Source organism: Cydia pomonella, chromosome 16 (genome assembly GCF_033807575.1).
Source record: "Cydia pomonella isolate Wapato2018A chromosome 16, ilCydPomo1, whole genome shotgun sequence".
Classification (NCBI taxonomy): domain Eukaryota; kingdom Metazoa; phylum Arthropoda; class Insecta; order Lepidoptera; family Tortricidae; genus Cydia; species Cydia pomonella.
Window position 1 is genome coordinate 19,254,458 of NC_084718.1, and position 18,471 is coordinate 19,272,928.

The 18,471-nt window shown below is 40.0% G+C and overlaps 2 protein-coding genes across 3 annotated transcripts; both read left to right on the forward strand.

The window, feature by feature from the left end:
• Positions 1 to 2,762: 2,762 nt before the first annotated feature.
• LOC133526371 (brachyurin-like) lies at positions 2,763 to 6,517 on the forward strand. The gene is made up of 5 exons (XM_061862969.1): positions 2,763 to 2,986; positions 3,923 to 4,190; positions 4,498 to 4,587; positions 5,195 to 5,379; positions 6,360 to 6,517. Exons 1-5 carry the CDS (start codon positions 2,780 to 2,782, stop codon positions 6,462 to 6,464), a joined length of 855 nt encoding a protein of 284 aa, XP_061718953.1. The 5' UTR covers positions 2,763 to 2,779; the 3' UTR covers positions 6,465 to 6,517.
• A 4,770-nt stretch (positions 6,518 to 11,287) lies between these two features.
• On the forward strand, positions 11,288 to 16,172 carry LOC133526414 (brachyurin-like). Of its 2 annotated transcripts, XM_061863041.1 has the most exons (5): positions 11,316 to 11,530; positions 14,038 to 14,305; positions 14,765 to 14,854; positions 15,097 to 15,281; positions 16,024 to 16,172. In XM_061863041.1, exons 1-5 carry the CDS (start codon positions 11,324 to 11,326, stop codon positions 16,126 to 16,128), a joined length of 855 nt encoding a protein of 284 aa, XP_061719025.1. In that variant the 5' UTR covers positions 11,316 to 11,323; the 3' UTR covers positions 16,129 to 16,172. The 2 variants fall into 2 exon arrangements, with proteins under 2 accessions (XP_061719026.1, XP_061719025.1); XM_061863042.1 differs by lacking the exon at positions 14,765 to 14,854 and having other exon boundaries at positions 11,288 to 11,530.
• The last annotated feature ends 2,299 nt before the right edge of the window (positions 16,173 to 18,471 follow it).

Genomic DNA, 18,471 nt, shown 5'->3' on the forward strand with positions numbered 1-18,471 from the left:
TTTTAAAGGAAGAATTACCCATACTGCTGGAGGATGTGCCGCTTGGAACGAGGATGGCCATGATCTACCAACACGATGACTGCCCAGCTCACTACTACCGGGGTGTGCGACAGTGGTTAGACGTTAACTATCCAGAGAAATGGATTGGGCGAGGCGGCCCGATCCCTTGGCCAGCTCGGAGTCCAGATTTGACTCCATGTGACTTTCACATTTGGGGTCACATGAAGGCATTAGTGTACGACAGACCAATACGAAATGTAGAACATTTGAGAGAAAAAATTGTAGAGGCTGCCGAAACCATGAGACAAAACATGTCGAGGCGAGTAACAGTCACTGAAGTTCGCAAAAGGCTTTATGCTTGTATTCGCAACCAGGGCAAGCAGTTCGAACAAGATTTGTAAATTTTATTTAGTTATTATTATTTATTTTATGGTTAATTTCGTACTTGTAATTGCTTAAATTATGTTCCTGTTGAAAGCAACACTAAAAGCATAAAAGTAGTAAGATAAATTTAAGTAAGTATCTGTTATTAATGTTATTATTAAGATTACAATTTGTTATTTTTAAGGATAAATTTGACTCTAAAAAACGGTTGTTTTATTTTTTCAATGTTTATTGCCAACATCAAATCCATTTCTTGACATAAAAACGCACAAACAAACCAAGTTTTGGTTAGGCATTCTTAATTATTATTACTTTCATTAATTAATTACATGTCCGAACTTGTCCGAATACCTACCGAAGTGAACCTGTCCTGACCTTAAACCTCAACAGATAACAAAGGATTAAGATAAGATAAGTCACAAGTAGCACAAACAAACCGTTTTCGGATCATACGCTCCCAGCACGCCAGCTACCTGCTCTGTTATTAAGGTTATTATTTTTAATAATTTATTAAAACATGCCAACATTTTTACCTTTTCAGAAAGCTTATGAGTTACGAAATTCATTTTTGTAATTTTTACGTGAACTGTCATAAACATTTTTTTGAGGAATCGTCCTTGATGTGAAAAGAACCATTAAAAAATCTTAAACTTTTAATTTCTAACTTTTTATTTTTCAAGACTGACTTAATTGTTAGTCAGTTTTTTTTTATTCAAAGTATTGCTGCGTTCACTGGCTACAAGATAAATAAAAAGTAATCATCCTAACGCATGTACTTTTTTTTTAATTGGCATTTTTAGGTCGCAAGGTGGCGTTTTTCCGGAAAAAACTTAAAACTCGTATAACTCGAAAACCATTAATTTTGGACCCCTAGTTGATGGGGCTAAAAACATTGTAAATGAGCTCTAGAATAACCCCTTTCAAGGAATAGGTCGATTTACCAGTCGCCCTGTAGATGAATAGGCATGTCAGTACACGTAGTGTAATGAAATGTTTTTTACCAGAGTCCGTTGGTGGAATACCACATACGGCGCGAATGCATTTATTCTGGCTTTTGAAAACCATCTCACGATCAGAACAATTGCCCCAAAACATAATTCCGTAACGTAATGTTGAGGTTACATAGGCATGATATGATGTGAGAACCGTTGATTGATTTACCGACTTGTGTAAATTAAACAGAGTTACAGAGCATACTTACCATGATTAGTCTTACGATCTTACAAAAGTTTGTAGTGGGATTTGAACTTTAAACGTAATTAATTATATATTATTGATTAAGTATTAATTTAACATACTTTCATTTATCTCGCTTGGTGTGAAACTGTCTGACAGAATCATAAATTCCATCTTGCGCTCCAAAACCAAAGTAGCCGACGTAGCCGCTAAGCTTAAATGGGACTGGCCCGGACATATTTGCCGTATGCCAAACGACTTTTGGGCCAAGCAAGCTACCGAGTGGACACCAAACATAGTGCGGCGTCACGGCAGACCTCGAAGGAGATGGTGGCACTATCTTGACGTCTTTCAGCAAGATTGGCCTAATACTGCCATATACCTCGGTCTATGGCAGTATGGCACGCGTCTCGACGCGTGGATGAAAGTGGGAGAGGCCTTTGCCCAGCAGTGGGACACAACAGGCTAACAAATAAAATAATAAAATATTCCCTTTGTACTTAAACACTTGAATGTTCTGAGTAGAAAACCCTACTAGACTATTAGCGGGTAGTGACATGTAAAGTATTTTTCACCACACCAACTGGTAAAGGCCCTCTTGATTGTTCAAAAACGAATGAGAAATTTGCATTTTATCCACATGTGAGGCAAAGTAATCAGATGCAAATTTTGAGTTGTTGTTCTTCCTTCCGTCCTTTTTCTTATGTTAGCTAGTAGAATTGACTTTAAAATGATGATTTTGAATGATTATTTTTTTACTACGTTCATTTGGATTTGATTTCATTTGAATTTTTTGGTATTTCATAGTTAGTAGTTTCCTCGTGTTGGTGTGGTGAAAAAAATTGTGTTTCACTCGGAGGCAAGGTTTGTTTAACCCGCGTGCATTGAAATCCTAGCAGCGCTCAAGATTCCACTTCTTGAATTTTGGAATCTTTCGTTTGCTCGGGGATCAATATTAGCACGAACGGTTAAACAACAACTTTGCCCCCTTGTGAAACAAATAACTATATCCCAAAAGCAGCATTAGGAACCACGATATTATTTTCACTCTAACTTGACAACTCCACGCATTAGTAAACACTATCTATCATGAATTATTAATTATAATTAATCGAAATTAATAACAAATCATAATTAGGCTGCACATTTGCAATATCTCAAAAGATAATACAAAGTATAAATAGCTGAAATTTTTGTGGAATACGCATATTTGGTCAATATGAAACTGCTGGTTGCTTTGGCTTTGGTGGGTCTGGTGGGGTCGGCGCTGGCCGAGGAGTTCGTGGCGCCTATTGAGGTGGATTACCACAACAAGATCGGTATCCCCGAGGCTGCCCGCATCAAGGCCGCTGAAGAGGCCCTGGATTTCGATGGCGGGAGGATCGTGGGAGGCGCTGCTGCAGGACTCGGACAGTACCCTTACCTTGTGAGTACAAGATTTAATATTAAGCTTAGAATAAATTTAAAAGTGGAAAAAATACTGTCATAAACTACTGACTGTGATAAATAGCATCGTTCGCAGAAGTTTCTGCTTGTTTAAATTTAATTCAGTATGTATAGCACATCGTTCTACCACAACACTGACATTTTTACGGTATCTTCATCTATGGTACGGTTTAGCCAAATATCAGCTGGCAGCCCTGATTTCGATAGAGCTCCGGGCTCATAGAACCTTTGGCGATGACCCATCTATCGAGTCCTAAGTTACAGAACCTTAAGCATCGCCGAGTTGCTTGCCTATCGATGTTCTATAGGATCAATTCCTGCGAGCGCGCACAGGAACTGCACGAAAAAAATGTTTTCGTCACTCAGTTCTGAAAAATTGTTGTAACAGTTCCGCTACCCAAAGGTTATCTAGATCGTCCTCCAGCCATTGTTTTACCTCTTAATTCCAAGATGGCGAAAACTCTTTGTAGGAACGACCACAGCATTACCTACAAATAAAAAAACATATCACTTACGTTTGTCCCAGTAAATAGCGCCATTCTGTGGAGAAGGCATTAGAATAGAAGAGAATAGAAAAATATTGATTGCAAAAACCGTCTAAATACAGTACCACATAAGTAAAACAAAAGAAAATCTTATTCACTAAACACCTAAAACTGTAAGTACCTATTGCTTAAAGTAACATGCAATGATGAAAATATTGATGCTGCTATAGAGGCTACAAAGGGACACCACGCAGCATATGCTCTAGCAGATATATGGTACAGCGCTGGAGCCAAATCGAAAGCCGTTGCGTTGGAGGGACGCTAAAAACGCTCGCTTCTAGTTGATCTAGAGACGTAGCGTATTCTCGTAAAAGCCCGCCGTACCACTCGATTGGTAAAGACAAGATTTATTTAAAACCATCTTCTCCCAGGGCGGTCTAGTCATCACCATGACAACCGGCGCCACCTCCGTCTGCGGCTCCTCTCTCCTCTCCAACACCCGCGCCGTCACCGCCGCCCATTGCTGGCGGTCCTCCGGCGGCTCTGCCCGCTCCTTCACCGTGGTCCTCGGCTCCACCCTGCTCTTCTCCGGTGGCACCAGGATCACCACCACCGATGTCACGACGCACGGCAGCTATAATATGTGGACCCTCGTTAACGATGTTGCTATCATTCGTTTGGGCTGGGTTACCTACACTAGTAAGTATTTTACTGTTGATTTTTTTCCGTGATTCGTTTAGAATGGTGATTTCCGTGAGAATAACTATCATAGCCTTCCCCGGGACAAAAAATATTCTATAACTCATTATTCTAAGCATTGTTATCGTAAGGTTTTTACGGTACTAACAATCAACGTAGATTATATGGAGAGTTATACTTAATATATTATGCCGTATTATTATTGCAATTCATGTCATACACGATATTATTTAGCAAAATAGCTATGAACTTCCACTTACTTACTTATGTAATGGGACTTTTTGAACACGATTCACGCTTCTTGCAGACACCATTCGCAACATCCCTCTCGCCTCCGGAACTAATCAGTTCGTCGGCACCTGGGCCTGGGCTGCTGGCTTCGGCAGAACCAGCGACAGTAAGTATTAATACAGAGTACCGTACGGTTGATACGCAATCATATCAGATTCGTTTTATGAAGTTGTATGACTGTTTGAGCTCCAAATGATATACTTAATATTACACTAAAAAATGATTTGGAAGATTTGGTCACTTTATATAGGCTCAAAATGTTAATCACGCCTGCACATCTTCATTATCTTTTTCAAGGCTTTTTAGCCTAGTCGGTAGTGACCTTGTTTATGAAGCGGGAGGTCCCGGGTTTTAATCCTGCAGTAGCAGCATGGTTCCATTTTTATCACCTTCGCACTTACATACCTATTAGAACGTGACAGAGGCATGGTGACAAATGACAAAGAGCTGACCATGTTAGGCCTACTGGTAAGGACATTTACTTATGTGTTTATCACAAGAGAGGGAGGTCTTTACCCAGCAGTGGGACAAGGCTAACAAATAAAAAATATATAAATATATTATTACAAACATTTGTTCCTAACTTTCCATCTATTATATATACCGTAGTCTAGCACCAACAACACAGGCCTTTGTGTATGATTGTCCTGTAATTACCTATTCATTCTTATTTTATCATTATCTGTCTAATAAAACCTCTTTAATTCTTCCAGCCGCCGGCATCGGCAACAACCAGTTCCTCTCGCACGTGCAGGTGCAGGTTATCACCAACGCCGTGTGCCAGCAGACCTACGGCTCCACCACCGTTCAGGCCTCCACCATCTGTGTGGCCACCACCGGCGGCCGCGGTACCTGCGGTGGCGACTCCGGCGGTCCTCTGGTCGCCAACAACCAGCTGGTCAGTATCTTTCTCAATGTGCTTCCTCATGTCCAACACCTATGGCACTGCAACTGTCTGTGCCAAAACCCTCTGTCTTAGAGTAACCGACGGCCACAGCACCTGCAATGGAGACTCGGGCAAACTTATGCGTTAACAGATCACCAAACACTTTTCTACCTCTACCCTGGAGAAGGCCCTTAAGGATATTGGGCACATCATGCACTCTCGATATTACTGACTGTCATATCAACAGCAAGTATTTTATTTGACGTTCCCTCTCGACCAATTAAAAGGAGCCACAAAATCCGGGTGGTTTTACACTGAATAGCTATTGGCCCTTTGGTGCGCTAACCGTTTACAACACCTGGCCGTCAATAAGTAGTAAATAATGTTCTCAAAAAACTGAAAGTCAGATTATTTTTTTAACTAAGCATCTTAACTACCACAGAAGATGTCACCATCAGTCCGCTACTCTCTACGATATTACCTAACTAGAAACGATTTGCCTTTAGACAGTTTGATTTCAATCCAATTTTATAATAAAAGTCCAGTATTTATTAAGGTAGAAGTACTAGTGCTCGATGCTGCACTAGACACCGACATGGGCACTTTATTTCATGGAAATATAGGTTAAATTTGAACAACGTAGATTTTTCTGTATTCGAACTTAATCCTTGTCACTTTGACATAAAGTGCCCATGTCGAGTACCAGTGCAGCGTCGAGCACTAGTACTTCTACCTTACCCCCGACTCAAAAAGAGGGGTCTTATATGTTTGATGCCAATGTCTGTGTGTCTGTGGAATAACGTGAAAGCGAGTTTCCTTGCGGTGGTTCTTAGCTATGTTTGATAGAAATCCAGCAGTTTGAAGAGTATCAGCTCTTTCCCAAAATGATGTAAGGTAATTTTGACATAAAATGGATATTTTTATTAGGATCTAGGTTAGGGGTTAATTTTAACTTTAATAATTACTTACTTACATGGTTCCTTCTGTTTCAGATCGGTATCACCTCGTTCGGACACGTCAGCGGCTGCCAGCGCGGCTTCCCCGCCGGCTTCGCCCGTGTTACGGCCTTCAACGCCTGGCTCTCGTCTCAGCTTTAAACGAACGCCATTGTAACCGAACTATGATAAATAAAGTACTTAATAAAAAAAAATGTTTATTTCAGACAGAATCCATAGAGATGTAAATATGTTCCTAACTTATATAATCATTTTCCTAACATATAAAAGCGGTGGTAGCCGAGTGGATATGACGTCCGACTTTCAATCCTGACGTCGCGGGTTCAAATCCTGGCTCGTACCAATGAGTTTTTTCCGAAGTTATGTACAAAATGTCATTTGATATTTACCACTAGCTTTTCGGTGAAGGAAAACATCGTGAGGAAACCTGCATACATCTGCGAAGAAATTCAAAGGTGTATGTGAAGTCCCCAATCCGCATTGGGATAGCGTGGGGAGTATAGCCTGAGCCCCCTCGCATGAGAGCAGGCCTGTGCCCAGCAGTGGGACGTATATAGGCTGAATTATTATTGTATCTCCTTGGATTTCACGGGCCTATAAATCCCGGTCTTTTGATAGGCTTGCGTGGGGATATAGATCCAACACGTAGAGGCCGCTTGGAGAGCTTTAATGTCATGTAGAACGCCTGAATAATCATAGTAATTTATTTATTTACATACTTAACATGGTGCGGAATGGGGGTGACTCAAAGAGGGTGTGGAGTTTTAGGCAACGCGCATGTAACACCTCTGGAGTTGCAGGCGTCCATGGGTTACGGAGACTGCTTACCTTCAGGCGGGCCGTATGCTTGTTTGCCGCCGATAGTATAAAAGAAATGGTCCACACAAAACACTAATATATGAAGTTGATCATATAATTTAATTTAAAAATAACAATATACAAGGTGCTCACGAAGAACCTAAAAATTTAGTTTACGCCAATTCGGGCAAAAAAAATTGTAAGTATTTGTACAGTGAGCTGCAGAGAGGGGTGACCCTCTGCATACAATCAGTCTGTGCAGCGGGGGTCAACTCTCTGCATCTGACAGTACATAAAAAGTAAATTATTGGTAAAACTATCACTTAAAATGAATTGGTATTTTTTTATTCGTAAAACCTAGTTTTTGCAGTGTAATTTTTTTCTTACTTTTTGATATCTGCCAATAAGGATATTTAGACTAGGCCCCATAATGGCAACATCGCTGTCAAAAAGACGTTTTCACTAAATGGGTAACAATAAAAATATGTTTTTTTTTATTGGTATCAACTCTGAAATTAGGCGAATACCCTTGATTCCTCATAGAAAAAAAATTTACCAACCTGTAAGTAATACAAAAAAAAAGAATTTTCAAAATCGGCCGAGAAATGACGGAGTTATGAAGTTACAAACATTGGGAACAACCTTTTGAAATCTTGAAGTCGGTTAAAAAAGTGACTCGAAGTCATAGAAATTAAATTACAACATTGACATTTTCAAAATCACCCTAATACTAGTTATTTAATTTTTTTTAAGTTTCTACTGCGTGCGACTGTTTCATCTACCTAAATTACATAAAGATTCTTATCTTCATTTTTACGTACACTTTATAGGATTAGGGTTCCACGGATAAATATAAAACTACTGTGTAACGTAACCACAAAGGACAATGTGGTGAATACCGACATATCTAATCTAATACCTTTATACGAGCAATTCTTGTATAACTATCAACACTAATTCACCAATATAGAAAAAGTTAATACACGGAACTTGAACTCCTCTCTAGCATAGCAAAGGCTTGTTGTTCTTGGATACCAACAATGTTAAGAAATGCAGCATGGAATTATACTTCCAATATACTGACCCCCATGAAATCATTAAAACGTTCAAGTCCTTGAAATCAAAGAATACTAAAACCTTTGGGGGATCTCTGTGAAAGTCATGCAATCTGTAATCGACGTCGTGGCACCATTTATTTAGCCGATGTGTTTAACGCTTGTATTAGAGAATGTGTGTTTTCTGATCTGATGAAGTAAAGTAAGGTCATTCCTCTATTTAAAGCAGGCAGCAAAGATGGCCTTGGAAATTTTAGACCTATTTCAACACTTTCTGTTCTCAGTGAAGGGTTTGAAAAATTGTATCGAACCAATTGCTTCTACATTTCAACTTGAATGATCTAATTCAGGACCAGCAATTTGGTTTTACAAGAGGTCGTTCGACGACTGATGCCACCTCTACACTAATCGAGCACATGTACAATGCATGTGAACACTCAAGGTGTCTTCTGAGATCTGTCCAAAGCATTTGATTGCGTGGAACATGATACACTTCTACAAGCTGCAGCACTACGGTCTGTCAACTGAAGCTCTAAGCCTTGTTAAGTCTTACTTAAACCAAAGAACCTAGAAAGTGGTTGTACCAAATGGTATACCAATAGTGGTATGATGGTAAAGCTCGGAGTACCATAGGGAATCTTGGGACCTTTTCTCTTCCTTGTATTAATAAATGATCTGCCGAACCTTATAAATCGCCGAATATAAGAAAAGCTGACACTATCATCACATTAAACGGCAAAAAGGTGGCCCTTGTCAAGAATGCAGTTTTTCTGGGCCTTACTTTAGATTGTAACCTGCAATGGGCCCCTCATATATCCGCCTTGGCGAAAAAGCTGAGCTCTGCCGCGTATGCAGTAAGACGAATCAGGCAGTTCACTGACGTGGTGACAGCTCACCTGGTTTACTGCAGTTACTGTAATAGTATTATGTCTAATGGCATACTGGCCTGGGGCAAAGCAGCTAACATAAAAATTATCTTGGTTCTTCAAAAAAGACCAATCAGAGTTATTTATTACAAAATTTATTAATTATTTATTGTATAATATAAGAAAAAAAATGTCAAATGATAAAAATGATATTCGGTGGGAGTGTCCCGCACCCAGGTTTTTTTGAAACAAAAAATAATTACTCAAGATGGGGCATTAACTCTGAATTATTATGGGCAAGGGGATTCATATATAAGGGATTAGTTAACTTATCATATTCTATTTGACGACCGGTCTGGTCTCGACCCTACCTATGAAGCCGATGGTCCCGGGTTCAAATCCTGGTAAGGGCCGATGGGCCGGGTTCAAATTCGTGTGATGAGCATGGATATTTGTTCCTGAGTCATGGTCGTTTTCTATGTATTTAAGTATTTATAAATATTTATGTATTATACATATCGTTGTCTAAGTACCCTCAACACAAGCCTTATTGAGCTTACTGTGGGACTTAGTACAATTTGTGTAATAATCTCCTATAATCTGCCGGTGAGTAAGGTTGCCAGAGCTCAACGAGGGGGGGGCGGGTTTAGGGTCGGCAACGCGCATGTAACTCCTCTGGAGTTGCAGGCGTACATAGGCTACGGAGACTGCTTACCATCAGGCGGGACGTATGCTTGTTTGCCACCGACGTAGTATAATATTTATTTATCCTATAATCCACTAAATGCTAAATTCATCCACTAAGTGTTTGCTAAATTCATTGAATAAAAACAATTTTACGATTTGTCCCGGGATAGTGCCTGATTTCGGTGTTATTTGTAAAACATGTACTCTTACAAAGTAGTGGACCAGGAAATCAGTGGCTAAAACAGTATGCTTTATAGGTAGTTGTGCCTTAACCGTTGAATAAAGTGGAGGTCCAGTCACAGTATATTAAGTTAAACGTTTCTCAGTCATTTGGTGGGTTTGGTCCTATGTTTTTTTTTGAGATCGGTGGCGCATTATACTCCGGCAGTTATAGTGCATTTATCGTTATGCAAGTGATAAAGATGTCCACGAAAATACGTAAATACATCATTATTAGGTACATCTCCTTTGTATCATTCATGCTATTTCTGTAATTGCTAAAAATAGTACGGACGGGAATCAGATGACGCACATTTCACTTTTTTTAACCGGAAGTAGTACTTTTTTTCATGCTTTCGGCCAATTCTCATTTTTTTTACTATTTTTTCCAATCTTAATATCACATTTATGAACGTGTGCTATCCTTGTATCAGATGACATAGTGTAGTAGATCATACGGTCGCCTCCCGTACTATATGTTTTATTGTCATTCATCTACCTGTTGTGCTGATTACAGACTCCATGTCCTTAGCATCAGTAGACTACGGTACCCCCTCTCTCTGCGGTCTTCTATGGGATACTTTTTCATGTTATGACAAATCGCCTGATGGTAAGCAATTCCCGTCGCCCATGGACACCTGCAATACTAAAGGGGTACAAGTAAGTGCGTTGCCAGCGTATAACGAGAATACGCTCTTTTCTTGAAGGTCGTCTCGGTCCGGAAATACCGCGGGCGACAGTTCATTGTACAGTTTAGCTGAACGAGGCGAGTAGTTTCTGGAAACACTACACAGTTGAGGTCTACCAATCATCTAAATGGTGAAAATGGAAATGATGTCGCGCTAAGCGATGGCGGAAAGAAACGGCAGGGATAAGTCCAAAAAAAGTCCTCTAAGCATGCGATATGCGATATAAAATGCAGAGCGAGGTTAGGATATCTCTATCTCTACGCAGCGCCATGGAATCAAGCCGATCTAAATTATACTGGTGGCCAACAGTTCTTGAGATTTTGTTATCTGATGTCCTAAACAACTCCTTAACTTGCTTTCCGTTTTCAAGTTGTAAAATAGTTTAGTTTATACCCTTTGTACTTAAGCACTTGAAAGATCTGAGTAAAAAACCCTACCTAGACTTTCAGTGGTAAATACGAGTAGGTAAAGTATTTGTCCCGGAACCAATATTAAGGAACCGCGATATTATCGTCACTCTTACTTGACAACTACACACATTAGTTAATACTTTAAATCATGAGTTATTAATTATAATTAATCGAAATTAATTACAAATCATGATAAGGCTGCACACTTGCATTATCTCAAAAGATAATACAAAGTATAAATAGCTGATATATTTTTGGAAAATGCATTCGGTCAACATGAAACTGCTGGTTGCTTTGGCTTTAGTGGGTCTGGTGCGGTCGGCGCTGGCCGAGGAGTTTGTGGTACCTATTGAGGTGGACTACCACAACAAGATCGGTATCCCCGAGGCTGCCCGCATCAAGGCCGCTGAAGAGGCCCTGGACTTCGATGGCGGCAGGATCGTGGGAGGCGCTGCTGCAGGACTAGGACAGTACCCTTACCTTGTGAGTACAAGTTTGAATATGTCCTGATTGGTAATATATTTTGAGAACCTTTCTAGCTTATTAAGGATCACTCACGCTAGGATCCCTGAGCTCCCCATAACTTCGGGCGTTCCTTAAAATTCTCACCTGGGCCCACTGTTGTTTGTCCTATTTATAAACGATCTAGCCGATTGTTTAACATGTCCCTGCTTACTGTATGCAGACAATCTTAATTTTTTTAAATCCATTAATAATACGAGTGATTGCTTAATGTTACAAAAAGATCTTACACAAATATCAGACTAGTGTCAAATTAAATGGTAGAATATGCTATGTAATATCATTCTCGAATAAGAAGTATGAACTCATTTATGACTATGAACTATCAGGACAGCGACTTGACAGGAAAGCAGTCGTCAAGGATCTTGGAATACTGTTTGATAATCAACTCAGTTTAAGGCCACACCATGATTTTATAGCGAGTAGGGGCAGGTAATTATTGGGTTTTATCTTCAGAATAACCAAGGGCTTCAGGGCAAGTTCTTCAGCCTAGTGAGGAGCGTACTGGAGTATGGTTCCCCTATATGGACCCCGCATTACTCTGTACACAGCAATGTTATAGAGGCGGTACAGAAGCTATTTTGGAAGATTCTTGCATTGCATTTATATATAAATTGTGCGTGCATACAGATCGTATACTGGATAAGTCCAGTGCTTGCAATATCGGACGGTTTCCAATTCCGGAAGCGATTTTCGATATTGGGTCCCAATTCTGGAATTGGGGTTCACCATATTTTTATGAGATTTTTTTATAAAAAAAAAACAACAAACAATGTGAAATTCTGATATTTTACGTTTATCAAAGAAAGTATTGTTTCAATGGGAATTAATGGACCTATGCTACCAAACCATTTGATGCCTAATTTGCTTAATATAACGTCTGCCTTGCCTAGTGGGTAGTGACTCTGTTTACGAAGCTGAAGGTCCTGGGGTTCCGATCTCGGTAAGGGCATTTTTTTTTCTTTAGTTAAGATTGTGTTCTGTGTATATAAAGTATTTAGTTATACTATACCTATTACCTTTGTGCATTGCCGACTAGTGCCCCTAACTCAGGCCTTATTAATATTAAACCAAATGATTAAAATTAATTTATTAGCGCTTCATTACCGCCGGATGTGAAAAAGAAACCCTGATTGCTTTTTATGAAGTATAAAATAATAACTGTAATGGAAAGTGAAACCCCTAAGGGTATGGCAAAAGAAAAAAATAATCGTATTTACAGAACAGTCAATGATTATAGCAGTCAAAAAAAGTCAGAGCAAAAATAGAATACATATTATTAGACAGAATATAAAAACATGTTTGCTTGTACTCGTATAGAGATTAGGAAATAGATATCAAATTAATATGGAGAACATCTTATATATCATCGACAAAGTGTAGTTTCTTGGCGATTTTTAGTTGTGTGTTTTAGTTTTAGTGTATCTCACACACCGCTGGGCTTCGGCCATTGAGAGTCAAGGTGAGGCAATGCCAATGGGCAGTTAGCCTAGATATAGCGAAGGTGTTCGATCGGGTCTGGCATAGGGGTCTCCTATCAAAGTTATCGTCTTATGGATTGCTGGAGGGACTATGCAAATGGATCGCTACCTTTTTGTCCGGCAGACGCACACAAGCCGTAGTAGACGGAAGCTGCTCTGATAGCATGGACATTAACGCTGGCGTTCCGCAAGGTTCAGTGCTATCCCCAACGCTGTTTTTGCTGCACATCAATGACATGTTGTCTAACGACGACATTCATTCCTATACAGACGACAGTACTGGGGATGCCTATTACACAGGCTGTGCCAACATCCCTCGTTCTGTGGTGCTGGAGAGTCGTAAAAAGCTTGTGTCGGACATTGAGAGCACTGTATCCAGAGTTTTGGTGTGGGGTCGGGACAATCTAGTCCGATTCAATCCCACCAAGACACAAGTTTGCGCGTTTACCGCTAAGAAAACCCCATTTACTGTGGTCCCACAGTTCCAAGGCTCAGTCCTTACCATATCAGGGAGTATTGGGATCCTCGGTGTCGACATTTCCAGTGACGTCTAAATTCCGTAGTTACCTGGAAGGAAAGGCTGCGCAGGCATCCAAAAAACTCGGTGTGCTCAAAAAAGCGAGCCGGTACTTTACTCCAGGGCTAAGACTGCTGCTATATAAATGAGTGTATAGATCTTTTCACCAAAATCGTTTATTCCGTGTAGCCAATTTTCCATTCTCATTTTTCCCCACACGAATTTTTACCCATAATCCTTTTATGATGAAAATATTGATGCTGCTATAGAAGCTACAAAGGGACACCACTCAGCAAATGCTCTAGCAGACATATGCTACAGCGCTTGAGCCCAATTGAAAGCCGTTGAGTTGGAGGGACGCTAAAAACGCTCGCTTCTAGTTGATCTAGAGACGTAGCGTATTCTCGTAAAAGCCCGCTGTACCACTCGATTGGTAAAGACAAGTTATATTTAAAATCATCTACTCCCAGGGCGGTCTAATCATCACCATGACCACCGGCTCCACCGCCGTCTGCGGCTGCTCTCTCCTCTCCAACACCCGCGCTGTCACCGCCGCCCATTGCTGGCGGTCCACCGGCAGCTCTGCCAGCTCCTTCACCGTGGTCCTAGGCTCCACCCTGCTCTTCTCCGGTGGCACCAGGGTCACCACCAGCGATGTCACGATGCACGGCAGCTATAATTCGTGGACCCTCGCTAACGATGTTGCTATCATCCGTTTCGACTGGGTTACCTACACTGGTAAGTATTTTACTATAGATTTTTCGTTTAGAATGATGATTTTTGTATTTAATCATGTTTTCGTTGTGCACAATAAGGAATATTATTATTATTATTATTTTTGTGAGAAAAACTATCATAACCTTACCCGGGACAATTTATTTTCTACAACGCATTATTCTCAGCATTTTTGTCGTAAAGTTTTTACGGTACTAACAATTAACGCAGATATGGAGAGTCATACTAAATATATTATGCCGTATTTTTTAATTTCAATTTATGTTTTTCACGATATTGTTAGCGAAATAGCAAAAAAAAAGCATTATTCTTCATTAGATAATTACTATGAACTTCCAAAAGGTACGCCTGATTCTATAAATCACTTTTGGGCTTGAAATAATTATTTCCACCTTGATGTTATATCCACTTATGTAATGGGACTTTTTGGACACTCAAGCTCACGATTCACCTTTCTTGCAGACATCATCCGCAACATCCCTCTCGCCTCCGGAACTAATCAGTTCGTCGGCACCTGGGCCTGGGCTGCTGGCTTCGGCAGAACCAGCGACAGTAAGTATTAAGATACCGTACGGTAGATCCGCAATCATATCAGCTTCGTTTTATAAAGTTGTATGACGTAGCCTAGTCGGTAGTGACCATGCCTATGAAGCGGGAGGTTCCGGGTTCGAATCCTTATTTATGTGTTCATCACACAACAACACGAGCCTTTGTATATGATTGTCCCATAATATTTACCTATTCATTATTATTTTATCATTATTTGTTTAAAAAAACCTCTTTAATTCTTCCAGCCGCCGGCATCAGCACCAACCAGTACCTGTCCCACGTGCAGGTGCAGGTCATCACCAACGCCGTGTGCCAGCAGACCTACGGCACCTCGACTGTCCAGGCCTCCACCCTCTGTGTGGCCACCACCGGCGGCCGAGGTACCTGCGGTGGCGACTCCGGCGGTCCTCTGGTCGCCGACAACCAGCTGGTCAGTATTTTTATCAACGTGCTTCCTAATGTCGCTTCCACTTCCAACACCTATGGCATTGCAACTGTCTATGCCTCAAGCCTCTGTCTACCGACTAATCGACGGCTACAGCACCTGTAATGGAGACTCCTGTAATGGAGAAATCCGGATGGTGTTACACTGGATAGCTGTTGGCCCTTTGGTGCGGTTGCCGTCTTCAATACCTAGTAAACTTTCGGGCTGTCAATAACTAGTAATTTCAATCCAATTTATAATAAACGTCTAGTATTTTTTACCTTGTAATCAAAAAGAGGGGTCTTATATGTTTGATGCCAATGTCTGTCTGTCTGTGGAATGGATGGACCGATTTCGATACGGTCTTTTGTAACGTGACAGCGAATTTCTTTGCGGTGGTTCTTAGCTATGTTTGATAGAAAAAGATCCAGCAGTTTGAAGAGTATCAGCTCTTTTCCAAAATGATGTAAGGCATTTTTGGCATAAAATATATTATATATATTATTATTATATAATTATAGGCGAGCAGCTATTTAGCTGATGAGCCTATGTCACACAGTGTCCTGTATTATACAGTTCAAAGTTTGTAAAGTCGTATCACATCACTAAGTAACATCAGTCTAACTTATTGTTTAAAAGCCACTTGTCCAATCTGTTGTTGTCTTGGACATTTTTAGGATCTAGGGTAGGGGTATTTTGAAATTTTAAATTTAATAGTTATTTACTTACATGTTTATTTCTGTTGCAGATCGGTATCACCTCGTTCGGACACATCAGCGGCTGCGAGCGCGGCGTACCCGCCGGCTTCGCCCGTGTTACGGCCTTCTACGACTGGCTCTCGTCTCAGCTTTAAACGAACGCCGTTGTAACCGAACTATGATAAATAAAGTACTTAATGTAATTTTCCTAACTTTTATTTATAATCATAATAATTTATTTATTCGCAAATACTTAACATGGTGCGGAATATTAGTGTTGACTCAAAGAGGGTGCGCAGTGTTAGGGTTGGTGACGCCTCTATAGTTGCAGTCGTCCATAGCCTACGGAGACTGCTTACCACCAGGCGGGCCATATGCTTGTTTGCCACCGACGTCTGTCGACTGGTCTGGCCTAGTGGGTAGTGACCCTGCCTATGAAGCCGCTGGTCCCGGGTTCAAATCCTGGTAAGGGCATTTATTCGTGTGATGAGCATGGATATTTGTTCCTGAGTCATGGGTGTTTTCTATGTATTTAAGTATTTATAAAATATTTATATATTATATATATCGTTGTCTAAGTACCCTCAACACAAGCCTTATTGAGCTTACTGTGGAACTTAGTCAATTTGTGTAATAATGTCCTATAATATTTATTTATTTTTATTCTATTTGTCGTAGTATTAAAAAAATGGCCCACATAAAACACATAATATGAGGTTGATCACATAATTTAATTTAAAAATAAAAATATACAACATGCTCACGAGGAACCTAAAATAAAAAAATATTTCAAGAGAAGAAAAAAAAAACAAAACAAAAAAAATACTGTCAGTACTCTTTCAAAGTAGTGGACCAGGAACTCAGTGACTAAAACAGTATCCTTTAGTTGTGCCTTAACCGTGGAATAAAGTGGAGGTCCAGTCACAGCATATTAAGGTGACTTTTTAAAAAGTTTCTCCGTCATTCGGTGGGTCTGGTCCTATGTTTTTTTGAGATCGGTGGTGCATTTACGCCTGCTGTTTTGGTGCAATTATCGTTATGCAATTGATTAAGATATCTACGAAAGTATGTATATTCATCTCCATCGTATCATTCATGCTATTTCTGTAATTGCTAAAAATAGTACGGGCGGAGAGCGTATGATCTACTACGTCATCTGATACAAGGATAAGAAAAAATAGTTAAAAAAAAATTATAATTGGCCGAAAGTACGAAAAAAAGTAAAATTTACGTCATCTGATATAATGATGAGGCTGGTGGCAACAGATAGGAATTTATATGTAGGTTCAGAAACCACTCATCTGCCACTACCGGGCACTTTAAAGGTACGAAAAAAAGTGGAATTTACGTCATCTGATACAAAGATGAGGTTTGTGGCAACATATAGCAATTTATATGTAGCTTCAGAAATACTCGTCTGCCAGCTCCCAAATGGCCGAAAGTGTATCTGCTGGGCACTTAAAGATTGGATGGAGGGAACTGATTGCTTACGTTGGAGATGCCCGGTTACAAAAATTAGTGAAATTTATTTCAATTCATTTAATTTATTGCATAATTACAAAATAAGATTATAGGTGTGTTTGACGAAGCTTGTTGCGGAATTTATAAGTTGTTTTAGTGTTAAGGTACAATAAGTTTGTGACGATGCTTCTGCGTATTACATTTGTGTTTTGACGAAGCATGTGGCGGATTGTATAAATAAGATGTTGCAAATATAGTTTACAGTACATATGGTGCTACTTAATCGCACTTGTGCGAAAATAAGCATATTACGTTACTATGTCGAACATTTAAAGGGCCATATGTACTGTAAAACGTTGTACGATACATGTGCGAATAGGTAATTCGCAACTCGTGTCGATTTAAAACACTCCCTTCGGTCGTGTTTTAATTTATCGCCACTCGTTTCGAATTTCCTATTTTTCGCACTTGTATCGTAACGTACTATAGTCAATTCATGACACCCTGTTAGGGCATAAAATATTGCTATTTGTAACTTACTATCTATCTAATACATATTAATACTCGTACATTTCATCATAATATATCTACCGTAATTAGTGTGTATAAAAAATCGAATAATAATAAATAACATTTTAAAAGTAAATATAAGACAAAAATAACATTCCATACATTCAGTTTTTAACAATAGTCAAAGTAAATAAGTAAATAAACTAAAAAAATCAATTAAAAATAAAATAGAATAAAATATTCTCCGCCGGTCTCTTGCCAGCGTGAACGTGCCAGCTCTTCTCGAGCCTGCTGGTATTGTAAGAGACGATGGTAAGAGACCGGACGGAATGTCACTAATTTCGTGGAAGATGGGACGGGTACTGGTGTGGGACGCCACAGACACCCTAGCCCCGTCTCATCTCCACGGCACAACTGCAAAAGCCGGCGCGGCGGCAGAAGCGACAGAAAAATTAAAAAATATCAAATATAGGGGTCTCGGCCCCGAATACGATTTCGTACCTTTTGGCCTCGAGTCCCTTGGCCCG